The sequence below is a fragment of the Ovis canadensis genome, chromosome 2 (assembly GCF_042477335.2).
Source record: "Ovis canadensis isolate MfBH-ARS-UI-01 breed Bighorn chromosome 2, ARS-UI_OviCan_v2, whole genome shotgun sequence".
Lineage (NCBI taxonomy): Eukaryota > Metazoa > Chordata > Mammalia > Artiodactyla > Bovidae > Ovis > Ovis canadensis.
The window spans coordinates 68,848,312-68,873,462 of NC_091246.1; the positions used below are offsets into that span (position 1 = coordinate 68,848,312).

At 38.9% G+C, this 25,151-nt stretch overlaps 1 protein-coding gene across 1 annotated transcript in view; it reads right to left on the reverse strand.

Moving 5' to 3' along the window:
- PGM5 (phosphoglucomutase 5) overlaps positions 1-25,151 on the reverse strand; it is a 206,777-nt gene that overhangs the window by 157,554 nt on the left and 24,072 nt on the right. Inside the window, exons 2-6 of the mRNA XM_069576376.1 lie at positions 23,557-23,719; positions 15,934-16,080; positions 12,681-12,806; positions 5,916-6,106; positions 5,163-5,317 (exon numbers count right to left, since the gene is read on the reverse strand). Coding sequence (XP_069432477.1) covers positions 5,163-5,317; positions 5,916-6,106; positions 12,681-12,806; positions 15,934-16,080; positions 23,557-23,719 — 782 coding nt within the window. The remainder of the gene's footprint in view (positions 1-5,162; positions 5,318-5,915; positions 6,107-12,680; positions 12,807-15,933; positions 16,081-23,556; positions 23,720-25,151) is intronic.

The window sequence follows — 25,151 nt, forward strand, 5'->3', positions numbered from 1 at the left end:
GATGCAATCGTTTCAAATCCCAGGTCACTTTCTTATTAGCTGTGTAACCTTGTGTCACTTAATCTCTCTGATAATTGGTTCAGCATCTTTAATATGCTGAGAGTAATGTCTACCCAATGCACTTCTAAGTTACTGCAAAGATCAAGTGAATTCAAATTAATGAAAGTTCTTTCTAAATTGTAAGATTATGTATAAGAGTACATGTATGCCCAGTTGCTGGGTCTTTCTGACCCTTTGTGAGCCCATGGATGGCAGCCAGCCAGGTTCCTCTGTCCATGTGATCCTCTAGGGGAGAATACTGGAGTGGGTTGCCATTTCCTCTTTCAGGGGATCTTTCTGACACCGTGATTGAACTCACATTTCTCCCAAGTCCGCACTGGTAGGCGGATTCTTTACCAACCACTGAGCCACCTTGTGTATCCTCCCAGAATATTAGGTAACCTACATAGAACTCAGGATCCTCTATGACTCTGGGTTTTCCATTTCTAGAGACAGTCTGGTTTTTGCTTTGCTTTCTACAAGTTTTGCTGATTTTTTTTTTAAAGGAAAGATACAAACCAAGGCAAATGGGGAAGAATGGAATTACACATCCCACCCTTTGGAGCTGCTAGGCAAGAATTTTAAACTGTGGTTCATTAATTATCACAGATTTGACATCAATATCACCTGAGGGAAAGAGGGAACATAGCGGGTATACAAAAGTCATCTGATTCATCTCTGTACTGGGAGAGGATTAAAAGATCAATTTACAGAAATCAATTATATTTCTAATTACTAGTGGCAAACAACTGGAAAATTAAACTTATAAAACTACTCCATTTGCGTTCAGTTCAGTTCAGTCACTCAGTCATGTCCAACTCTTTGTGACCCCATTAATCGCAGCACACCAGGCCTCCCTGTCCATCACCAATTCTCAGAGTTCACTCAGACTCACGTCCATCGAGTCGGTGATGCCATCCAGCCATCTCATCCTTGGTCGTCCCTTTCTCCTCCTGCCCCCAGTCCCTCCCAGCATCAGAGTCTTTTCCAATGAGTCAACTCTTCGCATGAGGTGGCCAAAGTACTAGAGTTTCAGCTTTAGCATCATTCCCTCCAAAGAAATCCCAGGGTTGATCTCCTTCAGAATGGACTGGTTGGATCTCCTTGCAGTCCAAGGGACTCTCAAAAGTCTTCTCCAACACCACAGTTCAAAAGCATCAATTCTTCAGCACTCAGCCTTCTTCACAGTCCAACTCTCACATCCATACATGACCACTGGAAAAACCATAGCCTTGACTAGACAGACCTTAGTCGGCAAAGTAATGTCTCTGCTTTTGAATATGCTGTCTAGGTTGGTCATAACTTTTCTTCCAAGGAGTAAGCGTCTTTTAATTTCATGGCTGCAGTCACCATCTGCAGTGATTTTGGAGCCCCCAAAAATAAAGTCTGACACTGTTTCCACTGTTTCCCCATCTATTTCCCATGAAGTGATGGACCAGATGCCATGATCTTCATTTTCTGAATGTTGAGCTTTAAGCCAACTTTTTCACTCTCCATTTTCACTTTCATCAAGAGGCTTTTTAGTTCCTCTTCACCCATACAAAATACTCATGAAATCAATTTAACAAAAATTGTAAAGATTTCCATGCTAAACTACAGAATATACGGAAGAGAAACTAACCTACAAAGTATGTAAGAGAAATTAAAGAAAACTAAATAAAATGAGAGCTATATCACATTCATGGACTAGAAATCTCAATAGTATTGAAATGTAATTCTTTCAGAATTGCTCTGTGGACTCAACACAATTTCAATCAAAACTGCAACTGGCCCTAGTAGAAAATAACAAGTTGATTCTAAAATGTACATAGAAATGCAAAGGACATTAGACATAATTTTTTCTATATGAAGAAAAAGGTAATAAGAGTTGGGGGAGTCATCTGACTTAAACAACTACTTTAAAACTTCAATAATCAAGACAAGGAAATATTGGCATGGGGATAGACAATAGATCAATGGAGCAGAAGGGATAATCTTGAAACAGACTCACATGTATACGGTCAACTGATTTTTAACAAACACATCAAGGGAAAGGTAAATTCTTTTCAATAACAAGTGGATATAGAGAAAAAGTGAGCTTCAACCCCTGCCTTATAATCAACAGAAAAATTAATTCAAAATCATCAAAGATTTAAATGCAAAATTAAAACTACAATGATTCCAAAAGAAAGAAAAGGAAAAAACATCTTTTTGACCTTTGGGTAAGCAAAGATTTCTTACAGAAGATAAAAAAGTATATATTAATTATATGAGGGTTTCCCTGGTAGCTCAGGTGGTAAAGAATCTGCATGCAATGCAGAAGACCCTGGTTTGATTCCTGGGTTGGAAAGATCCCCTCGAGAAAGGATAGGCTACCCATTCCAGTATTCTTGGGCTTCCCTGGTGGCTCAGACTGTAAAAAATCCACCTGCAATTCGGGAAACCTGGGTTTGATCCCTGGGTTGGGAAAATCCTCTGAAGAAGGGCATGGCAATCCACTCCAGTATTCTTGCCTGGAGAATCCCCATGGACAGAAGAGTCTGGTGGGCTACAGTCCATAAGGTTGCAACAAGTCAGACATGACTGAGTGACTAAGCAAACAATTATATAATAAAAAAGGCTGGACATTGTCAAAATTTAAAACTCACCCTCATCAAAAGACACAATTAAGAATTTGAATGGGAAAGTGACAGGCATGGAAAAAATGTCTGTAATACATATATCTGACAAAAGACTTATTATCCAGGGAATTCCCTAGTGGACCAGCAGTTAGGCCTCTCACGGCTGAGGGCCTGGGTTCAATTCTTGGTCAGGGAAATAAGATTCCACAAGCTGGCAGTATGGCCAAAAAAAACCTTATTATCGAGAATATATAAAGAACTTCAATAAGTCAATAACAAAAAGACAAATAATGCACCTTCAACTGAGCAAATACATTTCAAACAGGTACATAACAAAGAAGTTCATAAATTGACAATGAACATATGAAAATGAGCTCAACATCACTAGAACAATACAAATTTAAACCAAAATGAAACACTATTTTGCACTCACTACATTGGTTAAAATAAAAAAGAATGATAACACCAAATGTTGTTGAAGATATAAAGCAACTAAAACTCTCACACACTGCAAATAAGAGTATAAAATGGAAAATAGTTTGGCAGTTTCTTGTTAAATTAAACATACATCTATCCTACAATCAACATTCTACTCCTGGATATTAACTGAAGAAATGTAGATGCATACACAAAAAGACATGTGTAAGAATGTTTATAATGGCACGATTTATAGTATCTAATAAGTGAAAACAACCCAAATATTCATCAACAGGATACTGGGAAAATAAATTGTGATATATTCATACACTGATATACTATACTGTAACATAGGGGAATTAACCAGTTACAAATTCAGTGAATGTGGATGAATTTAAAAAACATGTTAAATGAAAAAACTAGTAACAAATATGTAGTATATGATTCTATTTTTGTGAAGCTCAAGAACAGGCAAAGCCTAAATATAGCAGAAGAAATTACAACAATGGGGCATTGGAAGGAGGAACTCTGGGGGGTGATGGGAATGTTCTATATCTTACTTTCATTGGTTGTCACCCAGATGTATATCTTTTCCAAAACTCATTGAATTGTACCCTTAAGATTAACTCCTTCCCTGCATATAAAATTTACTTCAGGAATGACTGAATGAATGGTAACACCATGAGGAAATAACTTCACCATCCAGAAGATGAGATTCTGCAGGACAACTGGTCTGGTCTCCTCAAAAATCATTATCATTAACTAAAAGATAAAAGGCTTGTGCTAGATTCTAAAAGACTTAAGAGATGTGACAACCAGATGCAATGTATGATGTTAGACAGGATGCTGCTTTGGGCAAAATCATCTATTAAAGACACTCCAGGGACACTCGGGAAATTTGAATATGATCTTGGTTTTAGATTATATAAAAGTGTATTAAGACAAAGTGTATTAACAAACTTGGAGATTGTTGATGGGGGAAAAAAGTTACAAGGCAGTATGTACTTTCAGATCTCTTTTTGGTTTCACAAAAAGGCAAATATATATTATACATATTGTATTATATTATGTATGTTATACATTATTTATAACTATGCATATATATTATATATGTATATAAAGAGATTCAGTAGGGAAAATACATTTATCAATTAACATAAGCAGCTCAGGCAGAGTTGCTTACATTTTCCTAGTTTTCTGTTTTTTTTAACTTTCCAGCATGAACAAATACTGCTTCCACAATAATATACATTGCTTGAAAATATTAGACTCTGAAATTCACTGTTTTCTAAGATAAGGTAAAAAATGGGTGGATAGAGCCAGGGAAAGAAACCTTAGACTGTTATCTACCGAGTTTCCTGTTGAGCATTTTCCATGTGTATCTTGCTTCATTCTTACAACAAACTTCTCTTCCCTGTTTTTACAGAACTAATGATGATATAGTAAATGTTGCTCAGTCATGTCTGACTCTTTGCAACCCCATGGACTGTAGCCTGCCAGGCTCCTCTGTCCATGAAATTCTCCAGGCCAGAATACTAGAGTGGGTTGTGTATCCCTTCTCCAGGGGATCTTCTCAACCCAGGAATCCAACCGGGGTCTCCTGGATTGCAGGCGGATTCTTTACCAGCTGAGCTACCAGGGAAGCCTGAGATAAGTGAACATTTTAAAATAATATTATCTGATCCTAAGACTCATGTTCTTTCTACCTTGCTTACATATTTAGTAAGTTTTCTTACCAAACATTTATGAAGTATTTACTATGAACCATGTGTTCTGTTACATGGTTTATAAGAATCGCCTCATTCCTACCTCATACAATCCATGTACGGATGATACTATTATCATGCTCATCTTAAAGATAAGAAAACAAGAGACACAGAAATCAAATAAGTTTCCTAAGTTCCTGAGAGCTAAGACGTAGCAGAACCCAGCGCAGGCTACCTGATTTTTCACACTTCTATTAACTATACCATGTCTCTAAATTCCCATATCTCTAAATTCAACAATTCCCAGAGTGCGAGGGGAGAATGAATGACAGCCACCAGCGGAGGGAACAGTGACATCAGAGGCCTGTCATGCAGTTTTCCACAGTGACATTTTGCTTACCTGTCGAGGGCCGTGCTGGTGGGCATACTCCTTCCAAACCCTCGGACTCCCATCTGACGGAAATACGGAATGCAAGAGAGGTTGGCGGCAATGATGGCCAAGGAGTCGGAAGGGCTCACAAAGAAGCCATTTTGGCCTAGGATCATGTAACGGTCCTGTGGTGAAGAATGCGTGACAATGTTCAGGCAAAGGCATCTGCTGCTAGCAGTCCATTCCCATCGTCATCACAAGGTGCTTTACTGCCTTCCTCACATTTAAACAATGCAAAACCACTTGAAGGAGGGCAAAGAGGGCATGGGAAACTAAAACCCCTCAATATTGCAGGCCCAGGATCTTGACACCACTAGGAAAATATCCGACCTGTCGAAATGTAGATGACTTCCCCAGGCTTTAGTAGCCTCTACATTCTTCATTCACACTTCCCCCAAACATAATGGAGAACAGAGATTATTACTAAAATAGCTGGCTTCTTAACATGGTGATTTCAACAAGATCAGCCATAAATAAAGATGTACTGCATGAATTTTTTAAAAGAAATAGCAACTTTATAACATACTGCTACTTGGAAAAAGAAAAGTAATGACTATTCACATGCAATACTAGGCCATTAAAGAGAAGGGCAGATGCAAAGCCAGTTAAGGTTTGTATGCCCCATACGTGTCAGCCTCAAAGGTATTCAATAATTCTCTGGTTTCCAGTGTTTGGCTCATTATACATCAAAAGGATCAGCAGGCAGAAAGCTTTCCTCCTTACCCCATCAGCATCAAACGCAGCTCCAAATCCATATTCCCCTCCTTTCATAGCTTCCAAAAGGGTGGTTGCATATGTCAGGTTTGGGTCAGGATGTTGCCCTCCAAAATCTTCCAGGGGAACACAGTTGATTGCAGAATTGGCCGGGGCCCCCAGCTCATCACACAGAACTTTTCTCACATAGGGTCCCATAACTTAAAAAAGATACACAGCAATGTGAGATCTTTGCAGAACTCCTCCCCCAAGGGTGTTTTGTTCTTCTTAGAAGAAGAAGGCTACTTCATAGCACAAGAAAAAAAGGAGATAAATACTACAAGTTTTTTCAAGCACAGAAAAATGGGTATTTCAATTACTACTCATTGAGCACCTATGTGCCAGTGACTATGTTAGGCATATAGAAGTTGTATTCAATAATCCAGTTGCATGAAATTTTTCTCCGAAACTTTCCTAAAATACTGCCAAAAAGAAATCAACTACCTAATAATAATTCATGGGCTGTTACTTTTTATATTAAAAGCATTACTTAAATATATGCAAAAGCACTTAAAGGCTCTAGCGATATTCTTTGTCTCTACAGATGTTTTAACTTTGCCAAGTGTATAATTAAACACTGCCAACCACTGAAACATATGCAACTAAGTACATTTTACAAAATAAATGCTAAGGAGTTGTGTTTTCCAGTTCAACACACATTCATGGAGCGCCTAACACAGAACTCTTATGTGAGGAATGGAGGGTATACAGGGACACAAAGTGCTCTCAGTCTGGGCTCTCAGTCTGACAGTGGGATGAGTCAAATCTGCAGGTGAGTGACTGGACTTATAAGACTAGTTCAATTCAATGTATAATGTATTTATTAAATAATGAAATCCAACAACTTAAAAGAGAAATGACCATAGGCAAGGCTTCAAAATGGAGCAGCATTTCTGGGAGAACATGAAAGAATATAAATTTGACAGGAGTAAGGGTGCTATCCAAATGAAAAGAACACTATGAGCAAGGGAATGGAGCCTGAGGTAGAACATAAGCACATTTGGGGACAAGCATGTAATCCTGTTGGCTGAAATATATAAAAGTACCACTTTCCATTTATTTTCAATAGAATACAAACCACAAACAGTGAACACACTTTGATTTTGCCTGCCCAGCACCAATTTTCCTTTCCTCTGATAGCAGTATTCTGGGTCTTCTTTAGAGAACCAATCCTTTTTCCATCTCAGTACATGGAATCTGAGTATGGCTAATCCTACTTCCCCTAAGACTAGGGAGGTGACCTAGGACTGCCAGTCCTCCATCCACAACCAGAGTGACTGATTCAGAGATGAACACATGGTACAAGCTAGGCAGTGAGGCCCAAATCCAGAAACAATTTTCAAACTCTTTGAAAAGAGTAACTCTCTTCCCTCTAGGTCAGATAATGCTAAGGCAAGAAACAGAAAGGTCCTTTTCTATGGAATATAACCAGCCCAAAGTTATATTTCTGCAGAATATAACCAGCCTGAAGTTGAATGGTTTTATGAATTCCTACAAGACCTCTTAGAACTAACGCCCAAGAAAGATGTCCTTTTCATTACAGGGAACTGGAATGCAAAAGTAGGAAGTCAAGAAACACCTGGGGTAACAGGCAAGTTTGGCCTTGGAATGCGGAATGAAGCAGGGCAAAGGCTAATAGAGTTTTGCCAAGAGAACACACTGGTCATAGCAAACACCCTCTTCCACAAGAGAAGACTGTACACATGGACATCACCAGATGGTCAACATCGAAATCAGATTGATTATATTCTTTGTAGCCAAGGATGGAGAAGCTCTATATAGTCAGCAAAAACAAGACCAGGAGCTAACTATGGCTCAGATCATGAGTTCCTTATTCAGACTTAAATTGAAAAAAGTAGGGAAAACCACTAGACCATTCAGCTATGACCTAAATCAAATTCCTTATGATTATACAGTGGACGTGAGAAATAGATTTAAGGGACTAGATCCGATAGACAGAGTGCCAGATGAACTATGGATGGAGGTTCGTGACATTGTACAGGAGACAGGAATCAAGACCATCTGCAAGAAAAAGAAATGCAAAAAATCAAAATGGCTGCCTGAGGAAGCATTACAAATAGCTATGAAAAGAAGAGAAGTGAAAAGGAAAGAAGAAAAGGAAAGATATACCCATTTGAATGCAGAGTTCCAAAGAATATCAAGCAGAGACAAGAAAGCCTTCCTCAGCGATCAATGCAAAGAAACAGAGGAAAACAATAGAACAAGAAAGACTAGAGATCGCTTCAAGAAAATTAGACATACCAAGGGAACATTTCATGGAAAGATAGAATCAATAAAGGATAGAAATGGTACGAACCTACAGAAGCAGAAGATATTAAGAAGAGGTCGCAGGAATACACAGAAGAACTGTACAAAAAAGATCTTCACGACCCAGATAATCACGATGGTGTGATCACTCACACTCACCTAGAGGCAGACATCTTGGAATGTGAAGTCAAGTGGGCCTTAGGAAGCATCACTACGAACAAGGTTAGTGGAGGTGATAAAATTTCAGTGGAGCTATTTCAAATCCTGAAAGATGATGCTGTGAAAGTGCTACACTCAATATGCCAGCAAATTTGGAAAACTCAGCAGTGGCCACAGGACTAGAAAAGGTAAATTTTCATGCCAATCCTAAAGAAAGGCAATGCCAAAGAATGCTCAAACTACTGCACAATTGTACTCATCTCACACGCTAGTAAAGTAATGCTCAAAATTCTCCAAGCCAGGCTTCAGCAACACATGAACCGTGAACTTCCAGATGTTCAAGCTGGTTTTGGAAAAGGCAGAGGAACCAGAGATCAAATTGCCAACATCCGCTGGATCATGGAAAAAGCAAGAGAGTTCCAGAAAAACATCTATTTCTGCTTTAGTGACTATGCCAAAGCCTTTGACTGTGTGGATCACAATAAACTGTGCAAAATTCTGAAAGAGATGGGAATACCAGACCACCTAACCTGCCTCTTGAGAAATCTGTACACAGGTCGGGAAGCAACAGTTAGAACTGGACATGAAACAACAGACTGGTTCCAAATAGGAAAAGGAGTACGTCAAGGCTGTATACTGTCACCCTGCTTATTTAACTTCTATGCAGAGTACATCACGAGAAAGGCTGGGCTGGAAGAATCACAAGGTGGAATCAAGACTGCCGAGAGAAATATCAATAATCTCAGATATGCAGATGACACCACCCTTATGGCAGAAAATGAAGAGAAGCTAAAGAGTCTCTTGATGAAAGTGAAAGAGGAAAGTGAAAATGTTGGCTTAAAGCTCAGCATTCAGAAGACTAAGATCATGGCATCCGGTCCTATCACTTTATGGCAAATAGATGGGGAAACAGTGGAAACAGTGGCTGACTTTATTTTGGGGGGTCCAAAATCACTGTAGATGGTGACTGCAGCCATGAAATTAAAAGATGCTTACTCCTTGGAAGGCAAGTTATGACCAACCTAGATAGCGTATTCAAAAGCAGAGACACTACTTTGTCAACAAAGGTCCATCTAGTCAAGGCTATGAGTTTTCCATAGTCATGTATAGATGTGAGAGTTGGACTATAAAGAAAGCTGAGCGCCGAAGAATTGGTGCTTCTGAACTGTGGTGTTGGAGAAGACTCTTGAGAGTCCCTTGGACTGCAAGTAGATACAACCAGTCCATCCTAAAGGAGATCAGTCCTTGGTGTTCATTGGAAGGACTGATGTTGAAGTTGAAACTCCAATACTTTGGCCACCTGATGAGAAGAGCTGACTCATTTGAAAAGACCCTGATGCTGGGAAAGATTGAGGGCAGGAGGAGAAGGGGATGACAGAGGATGAGATGGTTGGATGGCATCACCGACTCAATGCACATGGGTTTGGGTGAACTCTGGCAGTTGGCGATGGACAGGGAGGCCTGGCATGCTGCGGTTCATGGGGTCACAAATAGTCGGACACGACTGAGCAACTGAACTAAACTGAACTGAATAGGAAAGAACAAAACAGCCCAGGTAGAAAACCTTAGAGTGAAGCCCCTGGAAGATAAATTCCACACATCGGCTCAGAGCTCCCAGCAAAATTTTTAGTGCCTTACTCTTCAAACAGGAGGAGAAGGGGATGACAGAGGATGAGACAGTTGGATGACATCACCAACATGACGGACATGAGTTTGAGCAGGCTCCAGGAGATGGTGATGGACAGGGAAGTCTGGCATGCTGCAGTCCATGGGGTTGCAAAGAGTTGGACATGACTGAGTGACTGAGCTGAATTCACTCTTTAACATGAGACCAAACAGAGTAAAAAACAACATGGAAGAAAGAGAAACTACACAGGGAGAAGAAATCTTTTAAAGTATGTATCCATCATATCCTAATAGAGATCAACAAGATGTGGCAGACTGGCTATAAAACTGAGAAGACTGAGAATACCAAGTGTTGGTGAGGGCATAGAGAAACTGGAGCCTTCATACTCTGCTGTTAGTGCAAATGGTAGTCACTCTGGAAAATAGTTTGGCAACTACTTATTAAGTTCAACATACATATTATATGACCTAGCAATCTCACTCCTAGGTATTTATCCAGAACAGAGGAAATCATATATTCCTATAAAGGCTTTTTCACAAATGTCTGTAGCAGTTTATAATAGCCAAAACCTAGAAATAACCCTAATTGTATCAAGTGGTGAATGGATAAACAGAATGTAGCACATCTATTTAAAGGAATACTACTCATTAGTAATAAGACATAACCACTGATACATACAACACCATGAATGCATCTCTAAAACCTTATGCTGAGTGAAAAAAGACTGAAGAAAACAGCTACATATTGTATGTTTCCATTCATATGGCTTTCTGGAAAAGGTAAAACTATGGGGCAAAAACCAGATTAAGTGATTACCAGGGACTAGGGGAAAGAGGAGAGGGTGAACTTCAAGGGATGCAAAAGAATTTGTGGAAGCAAGGGAAATATTCTATACCTTGACTGTCAGAGTGGTTACATTACTGTACATGTTTGTCCAATTTCATTAAACTGTATACCAACAAAGTATCAATTTTACTGCAAGTAAATTTTATACCTCAATACATCTGACTTATTTTAAAAAGATATGGTATTCATGAAACATTAATAGGAAGTTATTTTTAAAAAGAGTTATTTGGAAAACAAAAAAATGTTTTGGGAAATTAAAAATATGACAGTGGAACTGAAAAACAATGGAAGGACTTGGAGCTAATAGTTGAGGAAATCTGCCAGAAAGTAGCACAAAACAAAGAGAAGAAAAATGGGTGCTGGGAAAAGAATAGTATAATTAAAAGGTCTGTCCAGTAGAGTTAACATCTAAACAATAGCCATTATGGAGAAAGGAAAGAGAAAATAATGGAGGAATCATCCAAGAAGTAATGCAAGAAAATTTCCCAGAATGAAAGGACATAAGTTTCTAGATTCCGAGGATCCTCCAAGTGCCTGGCACAATAGAGAAATATAGTCCCACGCTAAGACGCATCACTGTGAAAAGAAGGAACACTGAACACATATCAACGGCCCCAAAAGCCTCCAGAAAAGGAAAAAAAGAAAGATTTCAAAACATGAATTAAAAATCAGAATAGCATCAGATTTCCCAAGTTTGGTAGGAATGGCTACAAGACAATGGAGCATTTCTCTCAACTTTTGAAGGAAAATAATATCCAACCTAGATATCTATATTCAGATAAATACCAATTCAGAATGAGCATAGACAACAGGCATTTTCAGCCATGCAATGACTCAAAACATTTACCTCCCATGAGTTCTCTCTCACAGAGTAACTGGAGAATGTTCTCCTCCAAAATGTAGGAGTAAATCAAGAAAGCAAAAGGCAAAGGATCCAGAAATAGGAGAGTCAACATAACAAAGGGGTAAAGGGAATCATAGGATGATGCTAAGTGGAGATTTCAGGACAACAGCAGCTCAGAGAGCTACCAGTGCAGACAGAGGAGATTCCAGGTCTCCAGGAAAATGAAGTGAGAGAAGATTTTGACACTAGAAGAGTATGAGGGTTAACAGTGGTAAATACACTTCACAAAAACTAAATAATGAGAAAACAAGATGATTACTAATTCCAAAGAAGTAAAAGAGTTGTGTTGAAAGGAAAATATAATTACAGTATTTTGCTTGGCTCAACCATGCTATAATAATCTAGACATTTCATACTGATCTTACCAAAATGATGATATAACTTGTTTAAGGAACTGTGTGGATTTAGTGAGTGGAGACAGTGAAAAAGAACTATAGATTCATCTTCCATAGTATGAAGTCAGTAACGCCTCAAACTGAAAAATCAACAAGGAGCAGTATATTCATAGTATTTAATAATAGAGAGAGAAATACCCCCCCCCCGCAAAAAAAAAGACTGCCCCTGGAAAGTAGAAAATTGGGGGAAGGAGTTGTGAAGGATTTTTTTCATAGCAAGCTATGAACTATCTGACTTTTTTAACTATGTACTGTGATCAAAAATTTTTTTTAATTTACAATTTTGCTATTTCCACTCCACACTCTAACAGGCATAGCCTGAAAATCATATGCTCACGCTTTTTTTTCAGTTGCATCAAAAAAGAGAGATCAGAGCCCTGAAGCCTTCCAGAGTATCCCACATATCTATCTGAACTTATACACGTCATGTGAATATCTACAAATCCAACCTTCCTCATAATCCCAGAAACCCAACACACATTGAGGTCTCCTTCACCATTTCTTGTTCACCACCTGGTAGAAGACCACACGCTTACCTCCATGCATGGCATCAACTCGGATTTTCAGTTGGCCAGGCCCGGTCAGCAAACTCTTAATGGCATTAAAGTCAAAAATGGTCCGAAGGAGGTTGAGATAGATATCCACTGGGTCCACTATCTCCACTATGGATAGGAAAGCCAAAGGAGACACCAATGACTATCCATGAGGGATTCTTGGAAGCATAAAAAAGCATCAAATTCTGATCACAATCCCATCATAACCCCACACATTTTCATGGGAAGCAAAGTGTCCATTTGCAGAGAAAATCACAAAGCACAATCAAGATACTACAAACTTTGCAGGTGATTAAATGGTATAAAAAAATATCAAGTTGCAATTCTTCTTTGCAAGTGAAAAATCAACCACAAGAATAAAGTAGTTAAGATAAAACTATGCCTATTGTCCCCACTCTCTTCATTCCACCACCTCCCTCCCACAAACTGCAAACACCTCAATGCTAAGAGGCATCTTGGCAAAATCGGTTGCCTCTCCTGTGGGGACTGGCCAAAAAATGACTCAGCTGGCCTGAAACAAATCAAGAAGTAACCTCAGCAGTGACCCCCTACTTTCTAAATGCCATGGTACCAAGCAGATTCAGGTTCTGAATTGGTGATAAAGGACATTTTTCTGAGTTTGTGTAAAGTCTCCCATGTGCCCAGTCTATTACCAGGTTCAGGGTGAGTGCCAGATATTTAGAAATCTTCATTAAACATACGTGCTCTCCTGCACCACCCAATGACCAGACAACCAAATCAAGTCTTTTCCATTTATTTCACAGATTCATAAAACCCAGAATACATCACACATTTCAAAGTTGGTGTTCAGTACATAATTAGTACCCAGAAAATATTTTTCCCATAAATAATAAATATTTTATTTTAGGCACTAAAATTAGTCCATGAGCTCTGCTTGTGAAATTTGTAGTTAAATTTTGAAACTTATATATGCTGTTTTTCAAATTTTTCAAACACTTACTACTTAGGAACCTTGAAACATTTAAACCTGCACTAAAGATATTACCAATCCACCTTTAATAATTTTTAGTAAATCCAGGTGCAATATTTAGTGGGTGAGATTTTATATGTAACATGAAACTATCCCTTCATCTGGTCAAATACACACTAAAAATACTTCTGTTGCACTTAAATCAAGTTCAAATATAATAACTTTTTCAAGAACACAGATAGTTTTTAATCATCTTTAATAGGAAGAGGATATTAATCTATGCTCAGTTGTGTCTGACTCTGGAACCCTATAGACTGTAGCCCACCAGGCTCCTCTGTCCATGGGCTTCTCCAGGAAAAAATCCTGGAGTGGGCTTCCATTTCCTCCTCCAAAGGATCTTTCTGACTCAGTGATCAAACCTGCATCTCTTGCGTCTCCTATATTGCAGGTGGATTCTTTACCACTGAGCCACCAGGGAAGCCCATACTAATCTATAAAATAAATTAATTAAAAATTTATACAAAATACATCTAAAAATTATTAACATAGTATACGTTACATATATTTTATCACAATAAAAATCCATCTACAAAATGAAAGGTTATGGCTTGAATATGTTTGAAATTTTACTCTCTCTACAATACAGCATAATATTTTTGGCAATTTCATTCTGGGTCTAACTCTCAAACTACTTGCCTAAATACATTTGGTATTTATAGCAGGTAAATAGCATTAATACCAAACAAAAACGTAAAACACAAGGAAGCAAGTAGATTTCCATGAAAAACTGAAAGCTCACATCACATAGTTCTTGCTCTTCATCCTTTAAGATGAAATGCCAAAGACTAAATTGTTTCCAATTAACTCAAGCCTTGCTCAACATTTAAATAGCAAGAACACAGCACATAAATTATCCCAAACAATCATTTTCAAATTCTTGGGACCAGGGAATGTCTCCCTCTACCTTGTGGTGTCTGCAGCCCTGTAAAAACTTACCAGGCGAGCAATGTAGCTGAAACAGTGGGCCTGAATCCGAGCCACCAAAGGTCTGGGTCTCTTGGACAACTAACACAACTGTGAAGATTCAATCAACCAGCAAAATTTCTCCCCGGTAATATAATAATACCTGCTTTTCCTGTCATCTTACTTTCCAGTACATCCAAACATATGTAATCAAGTATACCTAAATCACTTAGTTAACATGAAATATCCCTTGCTTTTAGCTGTCAAGCCATTGTGTGTATGAATACTCCCACCTAGATTAATAAAATCAGGAATCATTGCATCCTGTAAGTATCACATGGCTTTCAATTAACTTCTGCTCACTAGCTAAGCAAGCAATTGATTCAAAATCGTCCAAGAAAACTGGTAGAGTTAGCCCAACACTGTCTCCAAATAGTACATTTCAAGCTCCTCTCTGTCCCTAAAATACCATGTGGCCATGAACTAGCTATTTTACCTTTTGAACTAAATACATTACTTGTAAAATAAGGATACCATCTTAATACAAACTGGATTTAAGCTGATAGGGTCACTGAAGGAGATAAAAAAGAAGTTTGTTTTATTGCTACTTGTATGCCTTCTAGGAGAAAGCAACAGGATAAAATAGAGGGTGAAAAATAATATGCATTTACTTGGTATTAATGTTATTACATGGTTCAATTTTAATCTATAAATTGAAAGGTTATAATCGGAGGACTTAGAAGTGTTATTCACTCTACCATACAGGATAATATTTTTGGCAATTTCATCCTGGTTTTTAATTTTTGAACCATTTTCCTAAATTCACTTGTTACTTAGTGAATTCCTTTGTAAAATCTTCTATCATGGGGCGTGGTATAGAGCAGGTGGTCAACTGTGAATTGAATCAAGATAAACTGCATGATCCTAGCTTGGAAAAGAAACACCTATCTTCCATGGAAAATTTAATAACTCCTTTACCTTTTTAGGTCTCTTTTTGATTATCTAAAGCATTTCAGCATCTTCACCTTAATTGCTTAGAAAAGTAAAGACATGTGTTGGCAATTCACAGTCTATTCTTGGAACACTGTAAAAGAGTCAGCTGTGAAATGTTCCCTATGTCAAAAACGATAGTTTGGAAAGCAGTTGTTGAAAGTTGCCAGTTCCAAATATCTTGGCTGCTCTCGTTTCCCTCCGCACCACACTCAGTTTATATCTATTTATCAAGTGCCACTCCTGAAATTGATAATTCCATCACTTTTGTATATGCTCTCCCCTGAAGAAAAAAATATCACCTCCATCCACAGAGTTCTAATTTTCTTCAAAATACAATTTCCCAATTACCTCTAAATGGTTTGAATTTGTTCTCCAGGTCAAATTCTTGTCTTCCTAGTCGAGACAGGTCAATTCGCAAATCAGGGCATATAGCATATTCCTCGATTGTTTTGCTGATCTGGTAGATTTTGTCTGAGACGACATCTGGAGCAGGACCTAAAATTGGAAAATAATGCACCACCAAAAATAAATCTGCATAAAAAATAAATCAGAGAAATGTTAGCTCTTCCTCCACCAAGCAGGAGGAAGATGTCTTTGTGTTCTAGACAACAGTCAACAGTTCACAGTTCAAATCGCTGCAGTATTTCTTATCCATCCACTCTGGACGAAACGGGGCCAGCCTCACCTGGTTCATGCACGCCAATAACCCACATGTCGCTTTGTCAATTCACTTCTAAGCAGTGAGACGTCTTCCCTAAAAATAGTTGCACACCTGCCAGGGAGACCCGGTTATGTCATCAGCTTTATTCAGGATGTGAGACACAAACAGGACATGCATTTGACAGAAGCGAGGGACTCCAGAGTTAAACTGCAGCCTCCCAAGCGCACCTAGGGAAAGAAAGTATGACTCCTACTCCTACTCCTGCCTATTTGGTGTATACGTCGACCCAGGAACGTTAGTTTTCCCAACTCATACTCTCTAGAGACTCCCAAGTTTCCGAAGTGAAGTTTAAAATATCTGACGCACATCTTCACAAGGCCAAGTTGACAATTAAGGTCAAGTGACAGGCTTTAAATGAATTGAACGTAAAATCAATAGCTGTTCTCCTTTTTCTTTTTAATTTTTATATCTTATTGCAAGCTACTTTGGATTTTTTGCAGTAAGTTTGGGAATCAAGTAAATAAGCAGACTGAAGATCTAAAATATAAATGATTGACAGATAGATAGCTTTGTGTATTGATCTCACTCACTAGTTACATTATCATTTTCTATTGAACTGCAATTGTTTCTTGATTTCTTTTCTATCCCAGCCTTCAGAACTATGCTATTCAATTCAATAGCCTCTAGCCATATGTGGCTCTTGAACACTTAAAATATGACTAATTATATTGACATGTGCTATAATTATAAAATACACACCAAATTTTGAAGAGTTAGTATAAAACCAGAATAGATTATATTCATAATTTTATAGTAACCTGTTGAAGTGATAATATTTTGGATATATCAAGTGAACTAAAATATTTTATTCATTTCACCTGCTTCTTTTTACTATTTTATGTGGCTACTAGAAAATTTTTAATTACATGTATGGCTTACAATATATTTCTATTAGACAGTGCTGCCTTAGAATATAGCACAGTAGTTGCTGTTTTAGTCACTAAGTTATGTCCAACTCTTCATGACCCCATGGGTTGTAGCTCTCCAGGCTCCTCTGCCCATGGGATTTTTCCAGGCAAGAATACTGGACTGTGTTGCCATTTCCTTCTGAAGAGGATCTTCCTGACCCCAAGATCAAACGTGAGTCTCCTGCATTGGCAGGAGAATTCTTTACCACTGAGCCACCAGGGAGGCCCATATCACTGTTATCACCTCCCAAAAAAGGTTCCTTGAACATATAAAAAGGAATAATTACCAAACTCTTCAAGCTGCATACATTAAATATGTACAGGTTTTTAATATATCAATTACACCTCAATGAAGCGGGAGAGAGGGGAAAAGAATAGTAATAGCACCATTTCAGTGGATGGAAAAAAGCCTAATATATTTTAATACCCTCATGTTCTTCTACAGGAAGAGTGAAAACCACAAAGAAATAAACAAAGTCCTTCTCAACTTCACACCTTACATTTTTCATTCTTCTCCAAAACTTAAAAAAGTAAATAGAGTTACTTAGCTTTACTTTTTTTTTTATGCTTGCCAGATGATATGTGAATATCCCTCTGGCTCCCAGGTACCATGTTATGTTCTTGGGATACTTCTATCACATTTTAAAAGTCTCTGTCTGAATTTGTTATGCCACAGTATACCGATTTCCAAAAGTAAAACAAGTTGTAACCAGCTAGATGCTGCTCAGTCAGCTATGCTGATAACCTCTGAGGTCATCAAAATCCTTTGTATCTCTTTGAGTGAGTGAGTGAAGTCACTCAGTCGTGTCCAACTCTTTGTGACCCCATGGATGGTAACCTACCAGGCCCTTCCATCCATGGGATTCTCCAGGCAAGAATACTGGAGTGGGTTGCCATTTCCTTCTCCACTGTATCTCTTTACATCCTCCCAGTTCTTAACATTTTCCGCTCCAATGACTTCTTCTTCATTTAAGTCAGTTCCTAGTACAGTCATGCCAGGAATTGTCTCTTGAAATTCTTATTTCAAAAATATCAAATTTGAGTATCTTCAATCCACAAATTCCTAATCTTCCATCTACCCTACTTTTACTCCATACTCCTGCCAAACCTGTTCTTCATTCCTATACAGAAGCCCATCATCACTTGATTACTCCCAGACTATCGGTCCATTCTCATTTCACTGGTTTCTTATCCCAGAAGGATGCTATGGTCTAGCATTTGAGCCTTGCTGTTCATTGTTAGCATAATAAGACAAGCCAACATTTGTTGAAATTTACATATAACACATTTCACGCCTTATGTAGAATTTAGCACACACAAAAAGTATATGAAGTAAAAACTATTAATATCTTCATTTTCCAAATATGGAAACTGAACTTAGAAGAGATGACTTTAAGCAAGGTCACATCACTGGTGTAACAGAGGGTGGGTTTGAATCCTAAGAGTCTAATGTCAACTCAGACATTCTTAACAACTACCAGCTCTCCTGCTGCTCTGCCGCGCCCACACTGTCATTCCCCATCGCCATCATCTACTCCACTGCTGCCATTACCAGACTCCCATGTGCTGCTGAAGACAGTCATGAAATAATCCAAACTGGTTACCCCCAAGAATGAGGCTGCTTAAGTTCACCTTGATCCCCACAATTCCTTAGATATCCTCAACAAATTCCCCAGAGGACCTTTTAGAAAACGTCTCCAACGGGTACCCCAATGTTCATCGCAGCACTATTTATAATAGCCAGGACATGGAAGCAACCTAGATGTCCATCAGCAGATGAATGGATAAGAAAGCTGTGGTACATATACACAATGGAGTATTACTCAGTCATTAAAAAGAATACATTTGAATCAGTTCTAATGAGGTGGATGAAATTGGAGCCGATTATACAGAGTGAAGTAAGCCAGAAAGAAAAACACCAATACAGTATACTAACACATATATATGGAATTTAGAAAGATGGTAATGATAACCCTGAATGCGAGACAGCAAAAGAGACACAGATGTATAGAACAGTCTTTTGGACTCTGTGGGAGAGGGAGAAGGTGGGATGATTTGGTAGAATGGCATTGAAACATGTATAATATCATACAAGAAACAAATCGCCAGTCTAGGTTCGATGCAGGGTGCAGAATGCTTGGGGCTGGTGCACTGGGATGACCCGGAGAGATTGTTGTGGGTGAGGTGAGAGGGGGGTTCAGGATTGGAACATGTGTACACCCGTGGTGGATTCATGTTGATGTGTGGCAAAACCAATACAATATTGTAAAGTAAAAAAATAATAATAATAATAAATAAATAATATATATTAAAAAATAACAAAACAAAACATCTCCATTTATCCCAAGTCCCTTAGCTATCCTTGCTCCATTATCTTCAGTTCAGTTCAGTTGCTCAGTCATGTCCGACTCTTTGCAACCCCGTGGACTGCAGCACACCAGGCTTCCCTGTCCATCACCAACTCCCGGAACTTGCTCAAACTCATGTCCACTCAGTCGGTGATGCCATCCAATCATCTTATTCTCTGTCATCCCCTTCTCTTCCTGCCTTCAATCTTTCCCAGCATCAGGGTCTTTTCCAAGGAGTCAGTTCTTTGCATCGGGTGGCCAAAATATTGGAATTTCAGCTTTAGCATCAGTTCTCCCAATGAATATTCAGTAATGATTTCCTTTTCCTTAGATTGACCAATTTGACAGGCAACATTTCCTCCTCTTCCTTTACAAGAGGTATAAGCAACTATTTCCCAAAGTTTCCATTCTACACCCCTCTAGATGCTTCTTTCCCCCAGCTCTGCCTTTTCACTCAGAAGTTCTGCCTACTTCTTGGAATCTAGGTTCCAAATGAGCTCCACAACTCATGACTTCTGTGATACTGGTCAAGTTTTGTAAGCCACTTTTATTCCTCAGTGACTTCATCAGGCTGCTATGAGCATTAAATGAGAACATGTATGTAAAGTTCTGAGTATGTAGCTTGGCACACTCTAAGTATTTTAAAAAGCATTTTCATTACTGATTCCTTTTGTCCTCTAGCATCTTCTCCCCTATTTACAAACATGCTCAGAAAAGTCCTATTCTATAAATAATTTTAAAGCAACATAGCTTTAGATGCGTCCTATTTCTCTGGATGTACCTACCAATTCTGTAGACATTTTGCCTTTTAACTTATTCCATGAGATGTATCTGTATGACACTCAATGGAAGAGATGACTATGTGCAACTTGTAACTTCGGATGAAAGATGTCATGATAAAACTCACTCTAAGCAGGAAGAAGCCAACTCAATCTCTCCATGCTAGCAGGAATGTCAGTCTCATTAATGACACCAAGACATGTAAACATGAAGAAATAAATGTAAAAGGAAGGACTTTCAATACAGTTAAAGGCTAAATGATAAATTCAACCCCCTTCACCTATTCAGGATATGACTGAGCAAGTCTCATAAACTCCTGCAATTCAGTCTAAAAAATGGTTATTTAAATAGTATCTTTTCCTTTTATTCCTCACACATTATCACAGAGATGACTGAGATTCTCTTATAAGATATTCAGTCAGATATTAATTCAAATGTTTAAATACATTATTTAGTTTGGCAACTTTTATATTACTTATATATTACATTTCATTGCCATATTCTGAGTACATGAAATGTCCTATAAGTATATAGAATACCTGCGCTTTGCATATTTTTTCCTGAAATATTCAGTAGCTTCTGCAAGACTAAATGTTGGCCCAAGGTGTGCTTTTTGGTGAAGCAGTGTTTCTTGAATCATACCTTCAAAAATAAGGCTCTTCATAAGGTTGTTTTTATTTTTTTTAAACACTTGGCTTGAGCAACATTCTTTCTTTGAATAATATCCAAAATGGCTGCAAGGAGGGGGCAATCATGTACTTCCCTTTCAAGATGTGCTACTGTGCCTGGGCCAGGAATGCTTCATAATGGCAACAGTTGTTGGTTAAAATTCAGCTCCCACCCACATATACATGAAGACTTAGTGTTCTAGATTAAAAGAGATTTAAGAGACTTAAAAACCAAATGCAACACATAGTTCTGGGACAAAACTTGGTTTTAACAAAGCAGATGTAAACAACATTTGGAGGACACTCAGAAAATTTTAAATATAGATGAGACTTTAGATGACATTAGAGAATTACTATGATTTTTGTTAGGTATGATCATGTAGTTATACAGGAATACATCTTTATTTTAAAGAGATGTAGTCAGAAATATTTAAGCCGTCATGTTGTAATTTACCTTAAAAGTCTTTAGGGGAAAAAAGCAAAATGGAAAAACAGAGTAAGGAATATATGGTATCCATTTATTATTATCCTTCCTACCCTACATTTTATATATGTTCAAAAATGTTTTAATTCACCCTTATACACATATCCCACCCACTAGGACTTCTAAACTGTCCATGCTCATTCACTACAGTTGTGTCTGACTCTTGTGGTCCCATGGACTGTAGCCTGCCAGGCTCCTTTGCCCATGGGATTCTTCAGGCAAGAATACTAGAGTGGGTTGCCATGCCCTCCTTCAGGGGATCTTCCAACCCAGGGATCAAACCAGCATCTCCTGAGTCTCCTGCACTGCACAGATTCTTTACCATTGGCCCACCAGGGAAGCCCTTCTAAACTACAAATTTCTAAAAATACAAGAAAAAGTGAAATAATTCTAAGCATGTCAGTAAGAGAAAGTCAACACTATAGGAAAGGGAGAATGTAGGACTTATGCTAAGAAGTCCTGTCTGACAATGTGACCTTGAGCAAACAGCCTCCCAGGGCTTTGATCTGTCTATTTGTAAAATGATGGGAATGATCTAAATGACTTTGAGGGTCTGCTTCAACTTTAAAATCCAGGGTCCTTCCATGTCAGATAAGCATCAATATTCAACCATTTCACTGTGCTGAGGAGTGCAGGGGACCAAGAGACCAAATGGGTATAAAACCCCTTGTGCCCCTTCCTTGTCCCATCACCTGAGGCAACATGATGCTTAATTTTACGTGTCAGCTTGCTTGTGTCACAGAGAGCCCAGATGTTCAGTTAAATGTTGCTCTGAGTATGTCTGTGAGGGTGTTTCTGGATGAGATTAACAGATTGAGTGAAGCAGACTGCCCTCCCCAGCATGGCTTGGCCTCACCCAACCCATCAAAGGCATGGACAAAACAAAAAGACTGAGGAAGGGAGAATTCACTTTCCACCTGACACATTGGTGCCACTCTGCTTTCAGACATGGACTCAGACTGGAACTTATATCATCAGCTCTGTTGCTTCTCAGGCCTTCATACTCAGATTAGACCTATATCATCCACTCTCCTAGAAAGATCTTGGGACTTCATAGCCTCCGTAATCACATAACCCAATTCATTAAAATAAATCTCTTTCTAGATCTTCCTGGACTTACAAGTTACATTCTGACTAATCCATTGTAAACTGAAAATATCATAAGTCAAAAATGCATTTAATACACCTAACATCAGGGCTTAGCCTAACCTATCATAAGAATGCTGAGAACACCTTGGTAGGCTACAGTTGTACAAAATCATCTATCCTGAAGCCTGTTTTATAGTAAAGTGCTGAATATCTCATTTAATGTATCAAATACTGTACTGAAAGAGAACAACAGAGTAGATGCAAAGTGAAAGTGAAGCTCATTCAGTCGTGTCTGACTCTTTATCACCCCATGGACTGTATAGAATTCTCCAGGCCAGAATACTGGAGTGGGTAGCTTTTCCCTTCTCCAAAGGATCTTCCCAACCCAGGGATCAAACCCAGGTCTCCCAAACTGCAGGCAGATACTTTACCAGCTGAGCCACAAGGGAAGCCCAAGAATACTAGAGTGGGTAGCCTATCCCTTCTCCAGCAGATCATCCCGACCCAGGAATCAAACAATGGTCTCCTACATTGCAGACAGATTCTTTACCAACTGAGCTGAATGGGTACAGGGCAGTTGTAAATGTACTAGTTGTTTACCCTTGTGATCGGATAGGAGCTGCACTTCCTGCCCGGCATCACGAGACAGAATTATACAGCATTGTCAGCTGAGGAAAAGATCAAAATTTGAAATTCCAGTGAAACAAGGTTTCTACTGAATGCATATTGCTTTTACACTATAAAGTGTAAAGTCAAAAAAATCTTTAAATCAAACCATCGTTAAGTTGGAGACAATCTATATGTCCTATTGGTTCTGCTTCTCTAAAAATCCCTGACTACTACAGGCACCTCACTGGACTTTTCTGAGCCATTCCCTTTCTGCCTTGCTTATCTGACATCATGGGGTCATTGTAAGACCATGATATAAGAGGAAAGAAACCATGACAATTAAGGCATATTCTGAACCACATACCTCCATTGGCAACATTAAACTTCACTCCAAACTCTCCCCCTGGTCCTCCAGGGCAGTGGCTGGCTGTCAGGATGATTCCACCAGCTGCCTTGATCTTTCTGATAATGCAGGACACAGCAGGTGTCGACAAGATGCCATTCTGTCCAATAATCAGTCGACCAATCTAGATTAGCCAGAAAAAAAAATCAATCTGGTTACATGGGATTGAAGTACATTTCTATGAGAAAGTGTCCCAGGCTCTGTTAGCACATACTGGTCACTTGGCAAAAAGAACTGAGGGGGCTTCAGGTGGGGAGAGACGTGTGGGGGCACAGGGAGGCAGCTCTCCAGCCCAGTATCTCCAAGACCATTTGGGACACCCATGTGTCGTAGTCAGTTATTAACCTGTAAGTGAGATATGCCTCATTGCTTTTCAGCAGTTTAAAACACCTGCTTCTGATGACCAGAGGGTTAGCTTGACTCATACAAGAAGTTCTTAGTTTGTTATTGGCTCAGAAACTGCATCTGTACATTCTGGAAATTACAAGAAAGAAAAACAGAGCACTTCTCTGCTTCACCTTCCTTCCCTGCCTCAGCACAAGCTCACACAGGAGGGACCTGACTTGCTACAGCCTTGTTGTCAGCAAGTGTATTTTAACTGCACTTGGAAGCCCCAGTTTCCTGAGGGCAGAAGTCCTATTCTGGCCACTAAGTGATAGCATGTGCTGGGGACACTGGAGAAATCCAGCCATGCTAGGCAGCAATCTGGAGGTCATCCATCTGTGTGGCCAGACTCCCTATAACCATGAAATTGAGTTTTAAAAAAGAAAGAAAGCAGCATAACCCTGTAGAGCATTATTGTGCGTGCTTTGTTTTCAAATAGGACTCAGTGTCATCCAATGCAGTGGTTCTCAAATGTTGCTACCAATTAGAATCATTAATGAGAACTGGAAGATTCTTAGTACTAAGATTGCCTCAGGATCAGGCATGGCAGGGGAGGAGCCTGAGCTCCACAGGCTTTTCCAACATCCAGTCAAGTCTGGTGATCAAACCCTCTCCTTACTCAAAAAAACCAGTGGCATGGGCATCACTTGGGAGAAATGCCAAATCTCAAGGCCCACCCCACACTTAGCAAGATCCCTACCTTTCCACATAATTCACTTGTCCTTTAAAGTCTGAGAAGTACTGGCATAGCCTTGAAGCCAAGATCAGCTCTTACGTCCAGCACAATTGCAAAGTTACCCTGGCACCAATAACAGCATTCCTGGAAGTAGGTCACTGACCAAATATGACAATGAGGAAAGATACAGCGAAAAAATTTTCTTAAAGATCAAACACAAGAGCTCCAAAAATAAAACAGTTTGGGGATAATTTAGTATGGAAAGACACTCAGCTACAACATCTCCATAGTACATATTCTCAAGTGGATGAGGTAGATTATAAACAAATAAACCTAGTAGTAGTGGTAATCGTAATAGTAGTATTAATAGTAATTACTAGTTGGATAGATACCAGAAAAAAAAATCAGCAGGATCTGTGATAATAATGGGGTGTTAATTTTAATAACAGCAATAACAATTATAGTAATAATAGCTAACAGAGCTTAGATTTTACTC